Source organism: Zea mays, chromosome 6 (genome assembly GCF_902167145.1).
Source record: "Zea mays cultivar B73 chromosome 6, Zm-B73-REFERENCE-NAM-5.0, whole genome shotgun sequence".
Lineage (NCBI taxonomy): Eukaryota > Viridiplantae > Streptophyta > Magnoliopsida > Poales > Poaceae > Zea > Zea mays.
In genome coordinates, this window is record NC_050101.1 from 64,166,814 (window position 1) to 64,191,715 (window position 24,902).

Genomic DNA, 24,902 nt, shown 5'->3' on the forward strand with positions numbered 1-24,902 from the left:
CGACATACCCAGGTCTTGGAATGCGGATGAGCTTCGACGATATTATGTGTAATTGATGTAATTTTCTTATTTTCCCTATGGTACCCTTTTCCTTTCACAAGGCGGAAAGGTTTTTAATGGGGCCATAGGTTGTAATTTTCAATTTTTCTTGTTTAGCCCTATGTAATACAAGGGCCAAATTCCCCCACATGTAAAATATAACACCAGGAACCGCACCATTTCGGGAAGCTCAAAAGTCGTCCCTAAGGGGATGCAGAGCTAAAATGTCACCTAAGAGGTGATGAAACTACAAAGTCGTTCCTAATGGAGCGCAGAGTAAGTTCCAAAGATCAAAAGTCGTTCCTAAGGGAATGCAGAGCCAAGATACCACCGAAATAAAAGGTGAAGAAGCTCCAAAGTCGTTCCTAAGGGGATGTAGAGCTTAAATACCACCTAAGTAAAGGGTGAAGAAGCTTCAAAGTCGTTCCTAAGGGGATGCAGAGCTTAGCTCCAAAGTCGTTCAGAGCTGAAATACCACCTAAGTAAAAGGTGAAGAGACTCCAAAGTCGTTCCTAAGGGGATGCAGAGTCTGGGTGTGGTTTCAAGTGCGTTTGGTAATACATTTGCATATTCCATCACATCATTTTTGCATTCATACAAACATTCATTAGACATTCGTAAGATCATCATCATCATCATCATGACATGAAACACATATGTTAACAGGAAAGGAAAAAGATGCCTATCTGTGGTAACAAAATACTTCGTTGAATACGAGGATGCTTCGTCTCAGATAGAAATTCAAGATGTGTGGAACACTTTGTTCTTAATGAAAAATGCTTCGATGTGAACGAAAACAAGGGAAGGTGTTTTTTGCCTTCGGCTCAAAAATTGAAAGTGTGGGTTTCGTCCACAGCAAAGCAATTCACACATGGACGAAGAGGTAAAATTATATTACAAGGTATGGACAAAAATGTACAATGTTTTGTTCAACTAATAATTACAATCTTTTGCCAAATAAGGCAAAGAGATCCTAAGTTCTTTACAGATAATTACAAAACGAAGCTACAAGAGTCTTCAGCCCTTTGGAACAAGCTTTGGCTCAACAACCTTCGGTGCCACCATCCTGCACACAAATGAAAGTATAAGGTAAAAAGAAATAAAGGAAAACAAAGGTAAAAGACAGGTAAAAGTCTCATACCGAATCAAGCAATTTTCGAGCTTCATACCCAGCCAGCTCGTGCCCGCCCTTAGCCCAAATTTGAGTAATAAATATGTTCCCTATGCTTCAGGCTTCGGACGGGATATCAATTATATCTGACGCCGAAAGATTAAAAGTTGGCTTGTTCACCACCTTGGCGTGAGTACATCCCGCCTTCATAAACGCAGCAACCGTCCTGCGAGAAGCTACCAAGGCACAGAAATCTTCGTGCCCGCTTATAACCTCGTCGAGGGAATCAACTTCGTTTTCAATATGTTCGAAGGCCCTGGGGGTGTCTTCGACTGAAGGCGTAATCTCTTCGGCGATAGCTCCAACTGAGTTGAAAATTCCCTTCAGTCGGTTTACGCACCGGGTGGCAAAATCTGCACACTTGTTCCGAAGGTCTTTCAAAGACTCATGCAGCTTCGTATTTTTCTGAGCCTCAGCTTCAGCCTTTGCTCGAAGTTCTTTTATTTCTTGGTCGAAGTGCTCTGACTTTTTGTTCAAAATTGTTCGAGTATTGTCAAGTTCCTCGCTTAATTTAGTGTTTTGAGTTTGTGCTTCCGCGAGGGAGCCTTCGACCGCTTGTAGCAGGAAATCCTTCTTCTCCAGAGAAGCTTCAAGATCTTTTATCTTATTTTCCAAGCCTTCAATTATAATTTCATTTTTCCTATCTTCATTATCCTGCTGCATTTTCAGTGCTTTGCTTAGCAGCATACTCTGCAACAACAAGTTATAGTCAGAACATTCAATTCGTCACAAGGATAATAATAATAACTTAGTCAAAGGTTTCACCTTGAAGTTGGAATAGAATAAGCTACCAATAATATGTTGCCGTCGGTAGCAGCTGATATCAGTTTCTAGCTTCGGGAAGCCGGCACTCTTTGATAAAGTGCCGACTATCTTCGCCCCAGCGCGGTCACGGATACATCTCAAGATCTCCTCATCAACCCCACCGAAGACCAAAGCTCCCGGTTAGTATCTGCACGACATGGAAAATTCTTTTAGCTCCAATTTTTCTTCTTCGGAAAGCTCCTGACCGCTCAGGTGCCGAAGGTCGAAATCTTCTTCGCCCGAAGGACCAAAATCAATTTCCCTTTCTTTAACTGGCGTTCTGGCCACGTTCTCATCTGCAGTAACATCTCTAGCTACCTCTGATATAATTTTGTCAATATCCGACATTGTAGCTTCAGCTTCATCGGTGTCCTTAGCTTCCATAGCAGCAACAGCTTTAGCTTCGGCACCTGTAGTTGCCGAAGTTGAAGGCGGTGTTCGTTCAATGGCTTGCATCACATTTACTATTCGTGGTTTCTTTGGTTCTTTCACTTTCTCCTCTGTAGCCGAAGGTTGCACTTTCTTCTGTAAACATTGTGTCAGTTCTGATCCCAGTGGACTTAGCAGCTTGAAGGGTGGGGAGTCATTCATTACCTTCAGAATTTCTACTACTTCGGCAGCAGAGGGCATCGAAGGAGTTTCTTTCTCTGCCTCTGGCTCAGAAGAAGGCACTATGTTAAGCTTTCGCTTCTTAGAAATTGTTATCTTTGGCTCTTCAGTTGTTCTTGGTTTCTTCAAAGCTTTTTCATCTTCCTTTACCAATCGGGCATCTTGCCTATTCAGAATGCTGACTATTCTTTTTCTTTTTATCCCTTTGGCTCCTCCGTCGAGCTTCTCATAGTCAGGATAATCGAAGTTTAAGGCATCCATAACGTGGTTTAGCCTTCGTTTTGGTCGGGAGCCGAAGGCAGCAATCATCAATTGATCTTCTTTATTAGTGTAATTACCAAGTATTTCATTGCACATGGTGTCAATCATCTCCAGCCATTCATTGCAAGGTTTCTTGAATTGTTTCTCAAACTTAAAACGATAGGGGAGCCATACAAGCTCATGTTTCTTCCCCCCTTCTTTCTTCTTCGGCATTCCCCAACCGCTGGAAGTTGGAAATGTCTTGTTTGCCAAATATTCTTGTACTAGATCCCTAGTACTAATTTTGGCAGCAACCACCCTAAACTCAACTTTGGCTACCTGGCATGGAGAGCCAAGTTGCATATGGCACAAGGGCCTGGTCATCCCGAAGCTTAGTTTCATAGGCTTCATGACCATAGTCATCAGCTTCTCCCTTCTCTTCTCGTCTACTTTCACAAAAAACCATTCATTTGTCCACCCGGTTGGCCATTTGGTGCGATAGCAAATCACTGGAGCCTTTGTATCTTTTCTATAAGCAAAGTTGTAGCAGCCAAAGTTCTTATGAAGACCATCTGCCCTGGCCTTCGTCTGATAATGCAGTTCATGTACCCGGCAAAAAGCTTCGGCATTAGCATCCATACCCTGGCTTCGCAGAGCCCATATAAAAACACTGAGCCTAACGATAGCATTGGGTGTCAATTGATGAAGGTATATCTCAAAGTTCTTCAAAACCTCCCCTATCATGTCATTCAATGAGAACCGAAGTCATGCTCTGAAGAAGCTCTTGAAAACGACAACTTCGTCTTCTTTTGGTTCCGGAATAATTTCCTCCCTAGCAAACCGGACAAGCTTGCTTTCAGCCTCCCCGAAATAACCAAGTTTCCTCATCATAACCATGTCATCCTCCGTTACAGTAGACTTCCCAAACTCAATGTGACTAGGCTTTGTTGGGTTCAGGATGCTGTTATCTTCTTCACTTTCATTGTCATTTTCGCCTCCAGCTACAATCTGTTCAGCTTCGGTATTGGAGGCATCTTCGACAACAATTTCCTCTAACACAACCAGACCCGACCGCTGCATCACTTCTGAAATTGGTGCTGTCTCGGCGGTTTCGGTCTCCTTTCCTTCATGAGATACCCTAGCAGTGGATCTCACCCTGGCCATTTGTGTTTTCAAGTTCTTTGAGCCGAAGCTGATCTCAGGTGACGAAGCGCTTGCTTGGAAATGCAGCACAGGAAGCTTCGACTAACCCGTCTGTTTATATAGCAATGAATGCTCTGTGATAACTTCTCACCAACCCGTCTGTTTATATAGTGCTGCAGGGGGAGAAGGCGAACCGCCATACCGCTTACACTGGCTGAGCGGTGGACCGACCGACGATCGGAATACTTTAATCGTTTCCCGCCAACGAGCTCAGGGAAGGTGTTTTTCGGACCTTCGGCATTCCGAAGCCTTTGTGTTTTTCGTGGATCGAGCTCGTTACGAAAAACGATCTAGCACCACGAAGGGGCTATTGTTGGGGGTCTTCTTCTTCGCCGAAGGTCCTCAAGGCAAAAATATCTTCGACAAGATAATACAAAAGGCATACGCGACATGATGACACAGATGGAAGCCGAAGCTATAACTGAAGAAGCTTCGGCTTAGCATTGTGACGAAGCCGAAGGTCGTCACCGACTCAAGGGAAAAAGACTGTTTAGTCCTTGATCACCCGCATTACGATTGTATGTAAATGTCGGGGGGCATAAATGTAATCGTGTTCGGGCTGCGTCCCGCACCTATAAATAGATGAACAGTACCCCCGTACTGTTCATGCTGGATTGTAATCTCTCTCTCTCTCTCTCATCTTTGCATTCTCACCTTCTGGCGAACCGAAGGTACAATTGTATTATAAGTATCATTAATGTTGATTCTTATATGAATATAAATAAATGTGAGGATCTGATCATTATCATTCATTTTTTAGTGTTCTTTCACACCCTTACTCGTATTTACATTTATATTCATATTTACATACTGAGATGACGAAGTTACGTCCTTCATGACCTTCGTCTGAAGATCATTATATCCGAAAGGAAATAATGCTTCGAAGGACGAAGGTCTTTAACCATTAACAATTGTGTTGCCTTGTTCTTGATTTATAGCATTTGAAAACAAATGACCAACAACTTTCTATTAGTTGAAAGTCGAAAGAGATGAATATCTATAGTATCGGGCCAGAGTTCAACCTCACTTAGCACAGGAAATAATCTGTGATAACTCCAACTGTAAGAGCCCCTTGAATATCTGATATCTATTTCTGGTCTGTGAGACCATCCAACACCATCCAGTTGGCTCTTTGTTTAGGGATGATAGCAAAGAGCCGTGGGGCTATGTCCACAATTCTGTGACCCCATAACCATTTCTCTGTCCAAAAGAGACTTGTAGCACCATCCCCAAGCTCCGTTTGCATAGCCACAAAAAAGAATTCTTTAACCTTGCTAGGAACTCGAATGGACATAGAGGGCCAAGGTCTTCCTGGATCAGTCTTTGCTAGCCATAACACCTCATTCTGAGAGCCCAAGAGAGGTCCCTAAGATTGGAGATGCCAAGGCCGCCTAACTCAATGGGGGTAAAGCCACATGATAGTGTCCTCCATTTGCATCTTTGTGGTCCCGCCAAAGAAAACCTCACCGAATTTTATCAATCGCCTTTACAACCCATGTTGGTAGGTCTACGACCATAGCCAAGTAAATAAGCATTTCAGTGAGAACAAACTGGACATGGACACACCGGCCAACTTTAGTCATTAAGTCTGCTTTCCACCCAGGCAGTTGATTGGCAATCTTATCAATAACGGGCTGGACCAGATCCTTAGTGAGCTTTTTGATAGCGAGAGGCAGTCCCAAATACCTACAAGGGAACTTGTAAATCTCACATGGCACCAATTCTTGCATCAAGGCCGAATCCTGAATTCCTGATCATCGCAACTTATGGGAAAATCACTAGATTTCTGGACATTTGTGTGAACCCTGAAGGCTTCAACAAAGAGGTGAAGGGTATCCATGGTTATATTAATATCTGCAGCAGCCGGTCTGAGGAACACAAGCACATTATCAGCATATAAAGAGAACCGGTGTTGCAACACTAAAGGGGCCAAGGGCTCATATAACCTATATTCCTCAGCCTTATTGATCAAGTACCCAAGAATGTCCATAACCAATATGGAAAGCATTGGAGAAAGTGGGTCACCTTGCCTAAGGCCGCATCTATGATAGATGGGCTGACTCGGTGACCCATTAAGTAAAACTAGTGTTGAAGAAGTGCACAATAGCCCACTGATAATATCTCTCCAAATCTGCTCAAAATTCATGTGTTGCAAGACTTCAAGAAGAAAGGGCGAAGAGGCCGAATCAAATGCCTTTGAGATATCAAGCTTAAGGATCAGATGGGGTTGTTTCTGTTAATGGAGGAAGCGGGCTGTTTGTTGCACTAACATAAAGTTATCTCGAATAAATCGACTTTTATGAAGGCACTTTGATTAGGTGACACCATGTCATGCAGCCTACTTGCAAGCTGATTAGCTAGTAGTCTTGTTATGAGCTTGGCAAAACTATGAACAAGACTAATGGGTTTCATCTGTTCAGCAACTTCTTTTTTAGGAATAAGGATGATGAAAATAGATCTGTGTTTATCCCATGTTACTACCGAGGTAGCCAGCTTTGGGTGAGTTCTTTGTTCTTTGATAGCAGTGTAATGCCCAACAGTGAGCTTGTGGGCACTCTAAGGGCTTTGCTCGGTTAAGAATGGATTGAAGGGGATTAAATCCCTTGCTAGTCAAAATTGATTAGAAAGGGATTCAATCCTCATGTAACCGAACAAGACCTAAAATGGGAATTGATGTACAATTGTCATATTCTCATCTCAGTAGAGAAAATAGTAAAAGAGATTTTGGCTGGAATATGCAAGTTCAGAGCTTTCTAGCTGCCAGCTTGGCATTATTAGTGGAGGGACATTATGACTTCTTATTAAACTATCTTAGAATCAAGACTTGAGTGGTTTCTCACAAAGTGTTCCCTCGCAGCAATCTTTTGATCCAATCCGTGAAGCTCTCACTGGTAGATATCTGATTCCTGAGATGGTTAACGGGTAAGATAACCGAAGGAAGCTCTCACTAGACTAGATGCAATGCAATGCAATTGGTGTGATACTCTTGAATCGAAGGAAGCCAGATTTTTTGCAATTCAAATTTTGACTCTGAAACTGCTACCAGAGCTCATGTGCATTCTTCTCTTTCTGCATACAATTTAAAAGTTACAAATGACACCGTCATGTGTGACGTATCATTCATTAGAGGCGGAGGCACGTGCGCAGAGCCGCAGACTCGCAAAGCACTAGCAGACACTTTTTTTTTGACTTGGTTTTCGGGAGGAGGAAGAGTCCTGCGTAGTTTCGTTGCACCAGCCTGCATTTGCAGAGCAAAAACAGCATAAATAAAATGGAGGGTGGAATGCGCTAGAGCAGAGCAACCCACCAGCAGCGAGCAGTCTCCTCTCCTGCTGCAACTGCAGCCATGCCGTCGTCCACGATGCGCCTGCTGTCCAGGCGCACCGTCACGCCTCCACCGCGCCCACGCCACCGCATTCCGCTCACCACCTGGGACATCTCCTTTCTCTCCGCCGACTACATCCAGAAGGGCCTCCTCTACGCCAAGCCGCCGTTTCCCACCGACCGCCTCCTCGACCACCTCCAGGCCTCGCTCGCCCAGGCGCTCGACGCCTACTACCCCGTCGCCGGCCGCTTCGTCACGGACCAGCACCGCGACGCCAACGGTCACGTCCTCGGCTGCTCGGTCTCCATCGACTGTGACGGCCAGGGGGTCGACATCCTCCACGCCGTCGCCGACGGCGTCGCCGTGGCCGACGTCATCCCGCCCGACGCACGTGTCCCGCGCCTCGTCCAGTCACTCTTCCCGCTCGACGGCGCCGTCAACCACGACGGCCACCACCTCCCACTCTTCGCCGTCCAGGTCACCGACCTCCACGACGGCGTCTTCCTCGGCTTCGCCTACAACCACGCGCTCTCCGACGGCACCGCACTATGGAGATTCATCAACGTATGGGCGGGCATCGCGCGCGACAGCCCCTCCCCATCCCCAGCTCCGCCGCCGCCGCCCTTGCTGGAGCGCTGGTCGCCCGACGCCGGCCCAACCACACCGCCGGTCGTCCTCCCCTACCCCGACCTCACGGGGCTCATCGAGAGGCTGCCCCCGCCGCCACTATGCGAGCGCATGCTGCAATTCTCGGCCGAAACCCTGGAGGCGCTCAAGGACCGGGCGCGGCAGGAGCTCCTGGCGGCCGGGGATACGGCCGGCGCGGCCGCCGTTACCAAGTTCCAGGCGCTCAGCTCGCTTGTGTGGCGCTCCGTCACCCGCGCGCGCCGCATGCCGCTCGGCCAAACAACCTTTTGCCGCGCCGCCATCAACAACCGCACGCGCCTCCGCCCGCAGCTTCCGCCGGAGTACTTCGGGAACACCATCTACGCCATCGCAACGGAGGCCGTCACCGCGGGGGATCTGCTGGAGCGCGGCCACGGCTGGGCCACGGCGGCCGTCGGCCGCGCGGTGGCGGCGCACACGGACGACGCCATCCGGGCGCGCGTGGCCGCGTGGATGGCCAACCCTGTCCTGTACAACCTCAGGTTCTTTGACCCCAACGGCATCATGATGGGCAGCTCGCCGCGGTTCGACATGTACGGCGGCTGCGACTTCGGCTGGGGGCCGCCCCTGGCGCCGCGCAGCGGCAGGGCCAACAAGTCCGACGGGAAGGCGTCGCTGTACCCCGGCCGGGAGGGAGCCGAAAGCATCGCCGCGGAGCTTGTGCTGACGTCGGAGCACATGACGCTGCTGGAGCAAGACGACGAGTTCTGGGCGGCCGTTTCGCCCGACAGGCCTTTTCCGCCGGCAGCGCTAGCCGCCCAGCCAAAGTCAGACAGACACTGACAGCCACAGAGCATACAATAAATATATCTCAGATCATATGACTTCTAAATCTTTCTTCTTACTCACCCGATCTTTGGAATTAAATTCCATTTTAATAAAGTAATTTAGTTAAAGATCAATTAAATTAATATATTTTTATTTAAAATATATTTATATAATATTATTAGCAATATGTGATACATTTATGTGCTATATTTTTTACCATAGAGAAGTGAGTCTAAAAGTGTATTATAAGTTGCAGAGTAGAAACATATTCCACTAATATATAAAATCATTTCTTATAAAATTTATATCTAAGCTTTAGAAAGTATTGAAAATTCTAAGCTAGATCGATTATTTTATTAAGTAAATTCTAATTTCTCTAAAACGAACAGATCCAAACATCCAAACGATCCATTTAGTGTAATATCCAAGGAGCGTCTTACCTCTTCAACATGGTCCATATTTATTAAAGCAAATAATCTCCACTTTTTTTTCAACGGATGGTCGCTTATAATAGTGATCGATTGGATAACTTGACCTCGAGTACTTGAGCTTTATCGATCACTTTTTTTGTGCCATTTAAGTTGAACAAATCAATTGTTGAACAAATCAATTGTCTGGTGCTCCACTTGACCATTGGCCCTCGTTGAACGTGGCAGCTAGCTGTCGGTGGCAAGCAAAGGAAATTCTTCCAGAAAAGCTAACATCGCCTATACCCTAAGTGCCTTCTCGAGACGATTTTGGATACATTGTTCGCCACACTTCATGGAAAGAATTATCGGAAGAGCAAATTATTGCTGAAGTGTACTACTATGCAAAGGACCTGAAATATCCTCGAGAGTCCTTAGTATATGGAGGAAATGATGAATATGATTTCCTTTACTGTCTACCAGACAACAAGGAGATAAATGTTTGTCGAGAAATGATGGATAACATGGGTTATACGAAGCTTGAACTTGGGCTATCTGCAATGACGAAGGATCAACTTGCAGACAGCCTTGCTTTTAACAGCTTGAAGGTTTGCATATTTTATTTTTGTATTCATTGATTTTTGTTAGGCAGTTTTGCCGTAATCAATTTGTGGTAATACTTATTATTATTATTTGTATGTTTTTGTCAGGGTCCTATCTTTAGCTAGTTAGCTTTGAAGGCCTAGAAAGATGCAGAAGACAAAAGCACTCGGATAGCTTTCGGAAACCTGCGTTCTGAAGTCATAACGCTTCGGAATCAAGCCCTTGAGAAGGACAAAATCCTGCTTTCCTTAGTTGAGAGGTTAAAGTCTAGCGTAGGTAGACTGACTAGCCTTTCCGAAGTGGAACAAAAAATGGAGAATTTGAAAAGAAGAAAGAAGCAGATGCGAAGCGTATTGCTGATTTAGAGTATGCTCTATCTATTCAAGTAGGATTGCACAGATACGAAGTGCAAGGACCGGAGAAAAAGCTTGACAAAATCACTGAAAACTTTAATGTCGAACAAGCAAAACGCGAGATATCTGATACTGAATGGTTGAGAGTTCAGAAAAACGTTGAGGAGCTTCGTCATGCGAAAGAGGAGTGCTACAACATTGCTATAGAATGTTGCAACAAGCTGAAAAATAGTTTTGCTAGAGTTGGCGCATTCTCTTCTGAGCAAAACTTTATCCATGGTGATCCTGATGGGGTTATCAGAAGGATCGGTGGCGAAGCCGAAGCTTTTGATGAAATCCTTAGTGACAGAGGAGATTTTTGTGCCTTCACCGGCGCTCAAGGGGCTATCTCACTCCTTAAAAAAGCTTGCTGTGAGCATGCACAGGCTGTAATTTAGCCAGATTTCTCAGTCTCGACGAGTGACATCAAGGATCCTTCAGCTGAAGCTATTGCCATTAGCGAAAAATTTTATTCTGAAGTTTGGTTGAATGGTGGCGAGAAATAGCAGATGAGGCTATTAAATAGAATGAAAAAGAATCTCATACTGCTTTAGAAGAAGCGAGGAAAGTTGAAGTAGCTGCAAAATGTGAAAGGCTTATATGTATATTTATTGTGATTTACCTTCGTAAATTCTTTTAGTTTCATAAGTTCTTTTAGCTTCATAAATTCTTTTAGCTTCGTAATTAATGAACACTTATACTGTAGTGTAGCCGAACTTTCTCCTCCTCTAGAACCGTACGACCCTAAGGCCAATCTAGCCCTGAAGGGTACTCTTGATGTGATCCGAATAGCTAATGAAGTTGTTGACGAAGCTGTGAATAGACTCCTAAACGAAGCTACTGATAAAATTTTAAAAGAGGATGATTAGACCTTGTTTATCAAAACACTTGTAGAATTTTTGTATGTTGTTTTCTTATGTAAGAAACAATTGTCAACTATATAATGTGATGATGTAATATATTTCTTTATGGAGCGTGAAATCTTCGTACGTACCGTTTTTGAGCCACAGGCGAAAAAACACCCTCTCTTCTTTTCACGCTTCATAAAGAAAAATCCCCTTTCTGCCGAAGCGACTTATTAGACTCGAAGGTCTTGTCGTAGATCTTGCATAAGAATACTGTTGCCGAAGGCATAGGTCTTGCATTGTTGATACATCCTTTCATAACTCTTTGTCGAAGATAGACTTAACCTCATGGGTTAGCCAGCATGTTTGAAGGAACAATTTCCCTTCTTTTTCCACTGTTTTGGATGATGCGAGATGATGAATGATGTGATGCTATGCAATATGATGCGATGGTATGATGCAACAAATGTTGGTGCATAAATGCTTCATAAAAGTGAGACTTTGCATCCCCTTAGGAACGACTTTGGAGTCTCTTCACCTTTTACTTAGGCGGTATTTTAGCTCTGCATTCCCATATGAACGACTCTGGAGCTAAGCTCTGCATCCCCTTAGGAACGACTTTGGAGCTTCTTCACTTTTTACTTTAGGTGGCATTTTAGCTCTGCATTCTCGTAGGACGACTTTGGAGCTAAGCTCTGCATCCCCTTAGGAACGACTTTGGAGCTTCTTTACCTTTTACTTTAGGTGGCATTTTAGCTCTGCATCCCCGTAGGAACGACTTTGGAGCTTCTTCACCTTTTACTTTAGGTGGCATTTTAGCTCTGCATCCCCGTAGGAACGACTTTGGAGCTTCGTCACTTTTTCTGTTACACTCGATGGTGTACCTCCAGATTTATTACTACAGGCCGAAGGTTGTACCTTCTCAGATTGTCTTTGGGGTAGGAACATAAAACCGAGAGAAATAAAAATTACATTGACTGTATGAAAGTTTTTTTACTGAGCCCCTCTGTTGCTTCAGTAAATGTGTCTTGATTCTGGTACAGTGTTGTTGACTGTCCGAGCTTCGGACTCTTCGCGTGCGTCGCGTTGTTGTTGAGCTTGGCGGTGCCCTTCTAGATGTTGGTTGTGAGACGAAGTTGGAGGCATGAGTGGTGGTGGTGGTGATAGGGCCCATGCAGCTGGGGAGTGGCTTGCCGAAGCTACTGATACTGTGGTTTGTTGATTACCCACATACTCAGGAATGTATGGGGAATAGCATGAAGCAGTATGGAGGACCTGCTTCAGCCTCAACTATTTCCTTTTGCTTCTGTATCATGACTTGGCATGTCCTTGTTGTGTGCCCCTTATCTTCTCTAAAGGAAACGGGTGACGCCTAAGATGGGGGGGGGGGTAAATTAGGACTTCTAAAACTTTCACTAAACAAGGCCACAATTAAGTACCTAGAGCAAAACCTATGCAAATAATCAATTCACAATGTGCAAACTAGGGTTTGTCTAAGTGTTGCTATCTCTACCGTGAAAGTTAAGTTTCAATATAAACAATCTAACTAGAAAGACAAGATTGAAACTTAAATTCTTAATGTAAATGCGGAAGCTAAAGAGAAGGTAGAGATGCAAACTCTCGTGGATGACACCGGTATTTTTACCGAGGTATCCAGAACCGCGCAAGGTCCCGACTAATCCTTGTTGGTGCCCCTACGCAAAGGGAAGCCCATGCGAGGGCCAAGCACCTCGGTCGAGTAACTCTGTAGAGAGTCGCAGGCCTTCTACACGTGCAAGTGGTGCTATGCTTTCGGCTCCTCTCGGATGCTCCCCGACGTCTCCACTATCGAGCTTCCGGCTGAAAATGCCACGGGCCTCGTTCCCTCCGGTACACGGTGGCGACCGTGACACAAACACGGTTGTCACGGTCTCGCAAGACTCTCGCCCCACTCGGTACAATTACAATGGCTCACGCAAGAGCTGAGGGGTTTTGTGGTTTATCTAAACTCACTCAACTAATTAGGTTTCACCTAGAGCAAGCGCTAGAGCGGTCTAACTAACCTAAGCACTTCGCAAAGCACTTAGCTAATCACCGAGTGATTCTATTAAGCACTTGGGTGTATGAGCTCTTGGAAATGTGAAGTATGTGCCTCGGTATGTCTCTTGGGCTCCCACACCTCCAAATGGCTGGTTAGGTGAAGTATATATAGGCCCCAACTCAAATATAGCAGTTGGAAAGCAGTTATACAGCTTTCTGCGGTGCAGCGGACAGGTGCACCGGACTGTCCGGTGGCGCGCCGGACATGCCACGTGTACTAGCCGTTAAAGGTAGCCGTTGGAGCTTTCGAAGATGACGCACCAGACATGGTGCACCGGACTGTCCGGTGTGCACCGGACAGCCCATGCTCGCTTGTCGTATTTTGGCCATAACTTTTAGCTCCGAACTCCGATTTTGATGATATTGTACTTTTTGGAAAGCTTATGCAATTATTTACATCCCAGAGTTGAAGCCATACCGGTTTGAGCAAATTTGGCACACTGGACAGTCCGGTGTGCACCAGACATCCCATATGTTGCTGCAGTTTTTTCAGCAATTCCGACTTTGTATTGTGGGCATAACGTTTAGCTCCGATCTCCGATTTTGATGATCTTAGACTTTTTGGAAAGCTTATAAAATTATCTACATCTCAGATTTGAAGCTATGTCAGTTTGAGTAGATTTGATTTTATGAAACAATTCCAATTCAGTCAGCCCTTCCTCTCAACTTTGTCAACTTCACTTTGTTTTGTCTTTGTATCTCACTTCTACTTCTTGATGTGTTGGACTCTTAGTATGTATAAAGTGTCTTCAATATGACTTTGTAATGTCTTCTATGGGTCTTATAATGTCTTCTTTGAGGTGTTGCATTCTTAGAGCCTCAGTCCAATCCACTTCATTTTCTATGAACTACAACACACAAACACTCGGGAAATACATTAGTCCACATGTTATGTTGATCATCAAACACCAAAACCTATTGAGCTAATTGGCCCGGGGTCCATTTTCCTTACAATCTCTCTTTTTGGTGATTAATGACAACACAACCAAAGCAAGCAAATATAAAAAACATTTGAATGAAAATATGCAATCTACTTGATAGGATGCATGATTGTCCCCATAGAGTGAGATTATGAACTTAAGCCTCCCCTAACTCCATAATTCACTTACTTCCTATTTTATACCAAAGAACCAAAACCACTTGAAGAATTAAAATTTTAAATTTGTGGTGTTTGGTGTTTGATAACATTTTGTTGCTTTTTTCGTACAACTTTAAATTGGTGGTGTTTGGTGTTTGATAACATTTTATTGCTTTGGTCCCTACAACGTCTCCCTTTTGGCATCAACCACCGAAAAGGAAGACATTAAAAGCATGTAGGAAGAAAATAAGTCATAAAGGATTTGACAATTAATACCAATTAAAGCACCAAATTGTCACTCCCCCTAAATGAGTGTTCTCCTTTAGAAAGAATTTCCCCCCCCCCCTTTAGAGACGAAGAAATACTCCCCCTGGCAGAGATCTTATACTTAGGAAAAAGCATGTGAGAAATGGAGGTATAAGACATGATTTGAATAGACTAACTTCCCTTATGCATAGGTAACAAAATATGAGTCAACAATATATGCATTTATCGCAGCATGGGAAGTATGAGATATGAAATATAGTCTAATCAAATATTGGAGAAGACATGTAAATAATATTAAATGTAGTCTCAAAGATACCAATTGAAAGTCAATGACAGACCAATTGAAGACCAATGGCAGTGTCGGGGACCATAATTAGGGGTACCCCCAAGACTCCTAATCTCAGCTGGTAACCCCCATCAGCACAAAGCTGCAAAGGCCTGATGGGCACGATTAAGGTCAAGGCTCAGTCCACTCAAGGGACACGATCTCGCCTCACTCGAGCCCAGCCTCGGGCAAGGGCAGCCGACCCCGGAGGATTCACGCCTCGCCCGAGGGCCCCCTCAAGCAACGGACACACCTCCGGCTTGCCCGAGGCCCAGTCTTCGTCGAGAAGCAACCTTGGCCAGATCGCCACGCCGACCGACCGTATCGCAGGAGCATTTAATGCAAGGATGGCCTGGCACCTTATCCTGACACGCGATCTTCAGTCGACAGAGCCGAAGTGACCGCAGTCACTTCACCGCTCCACTGACCGACCTGACAAGAAGACAACGCCGTCTGCGTTGCTCCGACTGCTGTGCCACTCGACAGAGTGAGGCTGACAGCAGCCAAGTCCGGCCTCGGGCGCCATAGGAAGCTCCGCCTCGCCCGACCCCAGGGCTCGGCCCCCGTCTCGGCTCCGAAAGACGACGGACTCCGCTTCGCCCGACCCCAGGGCTCGGACTCAGCCTCGGCTCCAGAAGACGACAAACTCCGCCTCGCCCGACCCCAGGGCTCAGACTCAGCCTCGGCTCTGGAAGACGATGAACTCCGCCTCGCCTGACCCCAGGGCTCGGACTCAGCCTCGGCTCCGGAAGACGACGAACTCCGCCTCACCCGAGCCCAGGGCTCGGACTCAGCCTCGGCCTCAGAAGACGGACTCGACCTCGGCCTCGGAGGAGCCTCCGCCTCGCCCGACCTAGGGCTCGGACCGACCACGTCACAGGAGGGGCCATCATTACCCTACCCCTAGCTAGCTCAGGCTACGGGGAACAAGACCAGCGTCCCATCTGGCTTGCCCCGGTAAACAAATAATGATGGCGCCCCGCGTGCTCCATGACGACGACGGCTCTCAAGCCCCTTACGGAAGCAAGGAGACGTCAGCAAGGACTCGATAGCTCCGACAGCTGTCCATCCGCAAGGCTCCAGCGCTCCTCCGACGACCACGACATCACATGAACAGGGTGCCAAAACCTCTCCGACTGCCACAACGGCATGTACTTAGGGCACTAGCTCCTCTCTGCTAGACACGTTAGCACACTGCTACATCCCCCATTGTACACCTGGGCCCTCTCCTTACGCCTATAAAAGGAAGGTCCAGGGCTCTCTTACGAGAAGGTTGGCCGCGCGAGAGAACGGGCCGACGCACAAGTCTCCCGCTCTCTCCCACGCGGACGCTTGTAACCCCCTACTGCAAGCGCACCCGACCTGGGCGCAGGACAACACGGAGGCCGCGGGTTTTCCCCTTTTTCCTGTCTCCTTCCCCCCTTCGTGCTCCGTCTCGCGCCGACCCATCTGGGCTGGGACACGCGGCGACAATTTACTCGTCGGTCCAGGGACCCCCCGGGGTCGAAACGCCGACAGTTGGCGCGCCAGGTAGGGGCCTGCTGCGTGTTGACGAACAGCTTCCCGTCAAGCTCCAGATGGGTAGTCTCCAGCAACCTCTCCAACCCGGGACGATTCTCCGTTTCGGGAGTCTTAAGTTCATGTTCCTCAACGGCGGCTACGACATGATACTCCTTCATCTGCCGCGCGACAGCGACAATGGCGGCCGACAGCCCGCCCGCTGGCGGTGGAATCAACGACGTCTTCCCCACGTGGCGGAAGAACAACATTCGGGTTTGTCCCGTCACCTCTCCCACCGACGGAGGAGGAGGTGGGGCAACCATGGCCAAGCAGGAGGCGGCACCTCGTCGGCTGTCGAGCGAGTCGACGGCGCCGGCGCCCCAACGGGGGACACGTCGGGCGTCGACCTCGCGTCTGAGACGAAGACGAGCGCCGTTTCCCCGCAATACGCCAACTCCAAGCAGACGAACGACACCAGCACACTCGCGAGGCACTTGTTGGGCGTCACCCTCGTACCTGAGACGACGGTGCAGTCCGCCCCTGACGCGACTTCGTCACCGCCTGTTGGCCAAGAGGTACCGACCGATTCCCATCTCGTGCCTTTTAGATCCAGTTGCGACCCACCGAGCGACCCCGCTTTGGTGGATGCTTTTATAAAGGCATGTTCAAACCCTCCGGGGTATCATATGCAGTCACCCTGGGACCGGCTGACGGCCGTCATGACCTACGGACCCTCGGGTTCCGAGGAAGATGACGAGCCCGACTTTTGTTGGGATTTCTCCGAGCTCGGTAACCCCAGTGCCATGCAGGACTTCATGACCGCATGCGACTACTGCCTCTCCGATTGTTCCGATGGTAGCCGCAGCCTCGGCGACGAGGACTGCAGCCCAAGTCATGAGTGTTTCCACGTCGATCTAGGGGGTCCCGACAAAGGCAACCATCTTGGTATGCCGAAGAACGGCGATCCCCCTAGGCCTGCGCCTCGCGTTGACATCCTTCGGGAGCTAGCTGTGGTCCCAGTCCCTGCGGGGGGTCAGGATGCACAGCTCGAGCAAATCCGCGAGGTGCAGGCCAGGCTCGACGAGGGAGCAGGAACACTTGAGCAGTTCCGGCAGAACATCGGGCAGGAATGGGCAGACCGAGCTCCGGCCGGAGAAGCGCGTCATCTACCCTAGGGCATCCAGCTCCGCATTGCCGACGACGTCAGGGCAAGGCCGCCACTGGTTTCCAGTGGGGTCGGCCAGAACCTGGCTGCAGCAGTAATACTTCTCCGCACGATGCCGGAACCATCGACTACCGAAGGGCGGCGTATCCAGGGAGAGCTCAAGAATCTCCTGGAGGATGCTACGGTCCGACGGGCCGAAAGCTCTGCCTCCCGAAGGCAGGGGTACCCCTCGGAGCATCGCGTCGTGACTTCCCGATTCATGCGGGAAGCCTCGGTGCACACCGGGCGCACGCGCAACACAGCGCCTGCGGCCCCGGGTCACCTCGGCAATGAGCACCACCACCGCAACCGTCGAGCCCACCTCAACGAGAGGGTGCGCCGAGGCTACCACCCCAGGCGTGGGGGGCGCTACGACAGCGGGGAGGATCGGAGTCCCTCGCCCGAACCACCCGGTCCGCTGGCTTTCAGCCGGGCCATACGATGGGCGCCGTTCCCGACCTGGTTCTGAACCCTGACTACCATCACAAAGTACTCGGGGGAGACGAGGCCGGAACTGTGGCTCGCGGACTACCGGCTGGCCTGCCAGCTGGGTGGAACGGACAATGACAACCTCATCATCCGCAACCTCCCCTGTTCCTCTCCGACACCGCTCGAGCCTGGCTGGAGCATCTGCCTTCGGGGCAGATCTCCAACTGGGACGACCTGGTCCAAGCTTTCGCCGGCAACTTCCAGGGCACGTACGTGCGCCCTGGGAACTCCTGGGATCTCCGAAGCTGCCACCAGCAGCCGGGAGAGTCTCTCCGGGACTACATCCGGCGATTCTCGAAGCAGCGCACCGAGCTGCCCAACGTCACTGATTCGGATGTCATCTGCGCGTTCCTCGCCGGCACCACCTGCCGCGACCTGGTGAGCAAGCTGGGTCGCAAGACCCCCACCAGGGCGAGCGAGCTGATGGACATCGCCACCAAGTTCGCCTCTGGCCAGGAGGCGGTTGAGGCCATCTTCCGGAAGGACAAGCAGCCCCAGGGCCGCCAGCCGGAAGATGTCCCCGAGGCGTCCACTCAGCGCGGCACCAAGAAGAAAGGCAAGAAGAAGTCGCAAGCGAAACGCGACGCCGCCGACGCGGACCTTGTCGCCGCCGCTAAGTACAAGAACCCTCGGAAACCTCCCGGAGGTGCCAATCTCTTCGACAAGATGCTCAAGGAGCCGTGCCCCTATCATCAGGGGCCCATCAAGCACACCCTTGAGGAGTGCGTCATGCTTCAGCGCCACTTTCACAAGGCCGGGCCACCTGCGGAAGGTGCCAGGGCCCACAACAACGACAAGAAGGAGGATCACAAGGCAGAGGAGTTCCCCGAGGTCCACGACTGCTTCATGATCTACGATGGGCAAGTGGCGAACGCCTCGGCTCGGCACCGCAAGCAAGAGCGTCGGGAGGTCTGCTCGGTAAAGGTGGCGGCGCCAGTCTACCTAGACTGGTCCGACAAGCCCATCACCTTCGACCAGGGCGACCACCCCGATCGCGTGCCGAGCCCAGGGAAATATCTGCTCGTTGTCGACCCCGTCATCGGCAACGTCAGGCTCACCAAGGTCCTCATGGACGAAGGCAGCAGCCTCAACATCATCTACGCCGAGACCATCGGGCTCCTGCGGATCGATCTGTCCTCGGTCCGGACAGGCGCGACGCCTTTTCACGGGATCATCCCCGGGAAACGCGTCCAGCCCCTCGGACAACTCGATCTGCCCGTCTGCTTCGGGACTCCCTCCCACTTCAGAAGGGAAACCCCCACGTTCGAGGTGGTCGGGTTCCGAGGAACCTACCACGCAGTGCTGGGGAGGCCGTGCTACGCCAAGTTCATGTCCGTCCCCAACTACACCTACCTGAAGCTCAAGATGCCGAGCCCCAATGGGGTCATCACCGTCAGCCCCACGTACCGACACGCGTACGAATGCGACGTGGAGTGCGTGGAGTACGCCGAGGCCCTCGCCGAATCCGAGGCCCTCATCGCCAACCTAGAGAGCCTCTCCAAGGAGGCGCCAGACGTGAAGCGTCATGCCTGCAACTTCGAGCCAGCAGCGACGGTTAAGTTCGTCCCTCTCGACCCTAGCAACGACGCCTCCAAGCAGATCCGGATCGGCTCCGAGCTCGACCCGAAATAGGAAGCTGTGCTCGTCGACTTTCTCTGCGCGAACGCCAAAGTTTTCGCGTGGAGTCCCTCGGACATGCCTGGCATACCGAGGGATGTCGCCGAGCACTCGCTGGATATCCGAGCTGGAGCCCGACCCATGAAGAAGCCTCTGCGCCGATTCGACGAAGAAAAGCGCAGAGCCATAGGCGAGGAGATCCACAAGCTGATGGCCGCAGGGTTCATCAAAGAGGTATTCCATCCCGAATGGCTTGCCAACCCTGTTCATCAAAGAGGTATTCTACGCAAGGCAGACCCACCTGCCCGCCCAGGCTCTGCAGACAATACCCATCACCTGGTCGTTTGCTGTGTGGGGTCTGGATCTCGTCGGTCCCTTGCAGAAGGCACCCAGGGGCTACATGCACCTGCTGGTCGCCATCGACAAATTCTCCAAGTGGATCGAGGTCCGACCCCTAAACAGCATCAGGTCCGAACAGGCGGTGGCATTCTTCACCAACATCATCCATCGCTTTGGGGTCCCGAACTCCATCATCACCGACAATGGCACCCAGTTCACCGGTAGAAAGTTCCTGGACTTCTGCGAGGAACACCACATCCGGGTGGACTAGGCCGCCGTGGCTCACCCCATGACGAATGGGCAGGTAGAGCGTGCCAACGGCATGATTCTGCAAGGACTCAAACCAAGGATCTACAACGACCTCAACAAGTTCGGCAAGCGATGGATGAAGGAACTCCCCTCGGTGGTCTGGAGTCTGAGGACAACGCCGAGCCGAGCCACGGGCTTCACACCGTTCTTTCTAGTCTATGGGGCCGAGGCCATCTTTCCCACAGACTTAGAATACGGTTCCCCGAGGGCGAGGGCCTACGATGACTAAAGCAATCGAACCAACCGAGAAGACTCACTGGACCAGCTGGAAGAGGCTCGGGACATGGCCTTACTACACTCGGCGCGGTATCAGCAGTCCCTGTGACGCTACCACGCCAGAGGGGTTCGGTCCCGAGACCTCCAGGTGGGCGACTTGGTGCTTCGGTTGCGACAAGACGCCCGAGGGCGGCACAAGCTAACGCCTCCTTGGGAAGGGCCGTTTGTCATCGCCAAGGTTCTGAAGCCCGGGACATACAAGCTGGCCAACAGTCAAGGCGAGGTCTACAACAACGCTTGGAACATCCGACAGCTACGTCGCTTCTTCCCTTAAAATGCTTTCAAGCCGTTCGTATACCTCGTTTACATATGAAGTCTAACCATCAAGGAAGGGTCAGCCTTGCCTCGGCGAAGCCCGACCCTCCCTCGGGGGCTAGAAGGGGCGAACCCCCTCTGCGTTAAAATTTTCCTCGAAAAAAGTCTTCCATCAAAAAGACTTTCGTGTCTCCCGGCTATATCAGTAACAGGACCCCAAGAAACGAATAAGGGTGCATGTAAGTGGCAAGGCCGACCGAGCCGAGGGATTCCTACGCCTCTGGGATACGGATACCTCACTCGTCGCCTACCACGAAAAATAACTCTTACTTGGGTAAGCTATCTTGCTACTGACGAACGAGTCCGGATACGCAAAACAGAAGGAAAAGAAACACAACCTTATATTACGATAATAAAGTGTTCGGGCCTCGGCGGCCGCAAAAGACACATATGCATTCAAAATAAACTACTCCGGCAGAATTAGGCATCGCCCGAAGAAGGAGCCGCGCCCTCGGCTTCGTCCCCACCCTCGCCAAGATCCGCCCCGGCCTCGGATGACGGCGCAAGCGGGAGGATCTCTACATCGAAGGTGGTCGCCAGCACCGCGCTTGGGCCCGCGGCGACCGCGTCGAGCCTCTGGACTTCGGCCAGGGCAGCTTCATCTTCCTCGGGAAGGCAATACCCCTCGCTGACCCGCTCCAGATCCACATCGTAGTGGGAAGCGAGCACGGCGAAGGCCCGCCTGACACCGTGATGCAGCGCCTCGCGGAGTCTGTCGCGCGCGTGGTCACCCAAGGCCTGCAGGCGACTCTGAGGGGAGCTTCCCGAGGGGACGTCGTCGGAACCAAAGACCCGGGAGAAGGCCGAGATGGCCTCGGACATGGCCGCGTGGTCGGCCTCCCTCTGCTCGGCCGCCTGGGCAAGTGCCTTGGTGGACTCATCAAGGGCAGACTCGAGCTCTGCAAACAACCAAAGCAGAAGACTTCAAACATGTGTTGAGGAACGAAGCGGAATCAAAATCTTAAAACAGCCAAGACATACCTTCGGCTCGGGCACGCTGCTCCGAGGATGCGGCTTGGGCTACGACTAGGTCTGCTGCAAGGGCTCTGGCCCGAGCAGACGCCTCGGCTAACTAGACTCCAAGAGCCTCAGCCCGGCTTTCAGCCTCGGCGGCCTGGCCCCGAGATTGGTCCCGCTCGTCGATGACCTGGCCAAGCTCCGACTGCTGCCGCTGTGCCTCTGCGCGTGCCGCCGCTGCCTCTGCTCCCAGATCGACACAAAGCAACCGAAGGTCCGCCACCTCGGCGCTCCGTTGGGAGAGGCGCTCGGTAGCCCCGGCAAGCGTGGTCCTCAGGGACCACAGCGGGCCCCAGACATCAGCCTCGCGGCGGATGAACGATGACTTGGCGATGCTCAGATCCGTCAGATACTGAGGAAAGGAAGCAGGGCGTCGCAAAGAATGCCTTGATCACGCGAAAGGTATGCTTGAACTCATTACCTGGAGGATCTTGGGAACGTCCCTGCGAAGGACCTCTAAGGTCGACCGAAGCGACCCCACCGTTGCCTCGGCACACTCACGAAGCCCCTCCCAAGACTGTTCCTCTCACTCATCGTCAAGAACGAAGAGGGGATCCAAAGCCCCACTGGTCCAGAACCGGAGCGACTGACGCCGCCCGTCGGGACTGCGCCGCGCGGGGACGAGGCTGCCGCTCCCCAGGATGGGTCGCGGTTCCGCGCCCCCCTCCTCCGAGGCATCAGGTAGCAACGCCTCGGCCATCTCAGCGTCGGCGGCGACGGGTGACTCCACGGCCAGAACGGCAACGGCCTCGGCAGCAACCGGTGCCAGCGCCGACAACACGTCTGGTGGGCCCGAGGCCACAGCCGCGCCAGCAGCCTCCCCTAGCGCGATGACCGCCTCGACAGAGGAGACAGCCTCGGGAGCTCGCCCCACGGCAACTGGTGCCGCCTGAGCCCCCCGCTTTGGGGCGTCATGAGAGGGGGTCAGTTGGCCGGCGAGGCCCGGCGCGGCACTAGCTGCAGAAGCCGACGCCGTCTTGAGGACCTTCCGGGGAGCCAGGCCGGTCGAACCGTGCCTCCGCTTTCTAAGGAGAAAGGGAAAACCAGGATCAGGACATATGAAGGAGGAGCCAGGACGAAGATATCCTAAGATACTTACCCACTCCGGGCCATGATCAATCGTGCCTGTGGGGAGGTCTCTCGAACCTCGATCCCCGAAGGTACCACCGAGGTCTGCCCCGCTGCCGGCTTCGGCACCATCCTTGCCTTGGGCGCCCGAGGCACCCGAGGGACGGACTACCCAAGCGCAGCCACGACGACCCGAGGATCACCCTCCTGCGCAACCGGCACAGGCAACGGATCTTGGGAAACAGGCGGCTCGGCCTGACTCCCCAGGGTCACCTCAACTACCTCGGCCAAGGGGTCAAGTAACCCCTTGGCCTGCCCCCGTTCTTCGGACCGGGACCCTGACGTCTCGGCCCCGGATAACGGCGGCGCCAGCCCGCTCGGGGGCTGGCTTGACGACCCCTGGCCCAGCCTTAGATCCGGGCTGAGGCCGAGGCGGGCAGCCATGTCATCGTCTTCTTCGTCGTCTTCATCGTCGTCGTCGTCATCAGGCGTCTCCGGCGATGGCTCCCTCGGGAGCCCATCCCTCTCCTGCCGACGACGAAGCCTTTCCAAGGCGTCCCGAGCCCGCGTCCGCTCGCAGGCCCAAGCCTTCTTCGCATCCTTCTTCTCCTTCCTCTTCTCAGCGGCGACCCTCCGCGCAGCTCGGTCCACCGCGTCCTCTGGGACCGGTGGCAGGGAAGGCTTGTGAGCCCCTACCTCCTGGAGACGGACGAAAAGTCTCGGCTGTGAGAACCGAGGGCAATCCGACGCAAGAAGGAAGAAGGAGCGGATACTCACCAGAGACACACACCCGCGATCGGGACGCATCGAGGGCTGGGAAAAGGTGCCGGCCTCTAACTTCCCTACCGTGCCGGCTACCCGCCTGTGGAGGTCGTCGGTGGGAAGGGGGTCCGAGGACATCTGCAAACCCTCCAAGTCGACCCCCGGCGTCATCTCCCAAAGCGGCAGCTGCCGCTCCGTCAAGGGGAGCACCCTCCGGCGATGAATGGCAGCAACCACCCCCGGGGCGGTGAGCCCTCCTTCTCGCAGCTCCTCCAAGGCCTTCAAAAGGGGCTGGAGATTCTTTTGTCTCTCGCGCGGGGTCCCGTAGCGCCAGTTATCGGCGGCGGTGGTCACCACTCGTCGAGAAAACGACGGGAGCCTCCCGTCGTCATTTCGGAGATAAAACCACTGGCGCTGCCACCCTTTGTTCGAAGACGCGAGGACGGCGGGGAATACTGCAGCGCCCGCGCCTGCCTCAACTAGAGGATGCAGCCACCGGCCCGCACCGCCATGCGAACCCTTCTTTCCCCCGTCGGCGAGGCAAAAAGCTCCGCAGAGAAGAGATGGGTCCACAGGTCCCAGTGGGGGGCAATCCCCAAATATCCTTCGCAAACCATCGCGAAGATGGCTGCTTGCAAGATGGAGTTGGGACTGAGGTTGTGCAGCTCCACCCCATAGACGTGCAGAATCGCCCGCATGAAACGGCTTGCCGGCACTCCGAACCCCCGCTCGTGAAAGGAGACGAAGCTCACCACATACCCCGGCGGCGGGGACGGGGCGGCTCCGCTCGGAGGGGCCATCCACTCCGGCTGCGAGTCACCGGAGAGAGGGCGAAGTAAACCATCAGCAACAAGGGCCTCCAGGTCATCCGCCGTGACGGTGGAGAAAGGCCACGGGTCGCGCGGCGAAACAATGGTCACCCGGTCGGCCATCGCCAAGCAGAAGAGGTGGCGGCGGAAAAGACTAGGTGCGTGGTTTTCTTTCTTTGGCTATTCCCTCGGGTTGCAAAAACCTAAGTGGGAGGCGAGCAGCAGAGTAAAGAACCGTCACCAGTCCCTCTCCCGAATATATAAAGGCCCAGGCGAGACCCATTCAACACTTCGCCCGAACCCGCCGCGAGATTCAAAACTCAAAGCGAGACGCTCGTTCCTCGAACGGCTCGCGCACGCACAACGGCTGCCCCGC

At 51.7% G+C, this 24,902-nt stretch overlaps 1 protein-coding gene across 1 annotated transcript; it reads left to right on the top strand.

The window, feature by feature from the left end:
• Positions 1–7,117: 7,117 nt before the first annotated feature.
• Positions 7,118–9,126, top strand: LOC103629360 (HXXXD-type acyl-transferase family protein). Its single transcript, XM_008650499.3, has one exon. It carries the CDS (start codon positions 7,413–7,415, stop codon positions 8,838–8,840), a length of 1,428 nt encoding a protein of 475 aa, XP_008648721.1. The 5' UTR covers positions 7,118–7,412; the 3' UTR covers positions 8,841–9,126.
• Positions 9,127–24,902: the final 15,776 nt, after the last annotated feature.

What these genes read in the sequence shown, in the direction of transcription:
- LOC103629360 (XM_008650499.3), top strand. Translation starts at nt 7,413, where the DNA reads ATGCCGTCGTCCACGATGCGCCTGCTGTCCAGGCGCACCGTCACGCCT.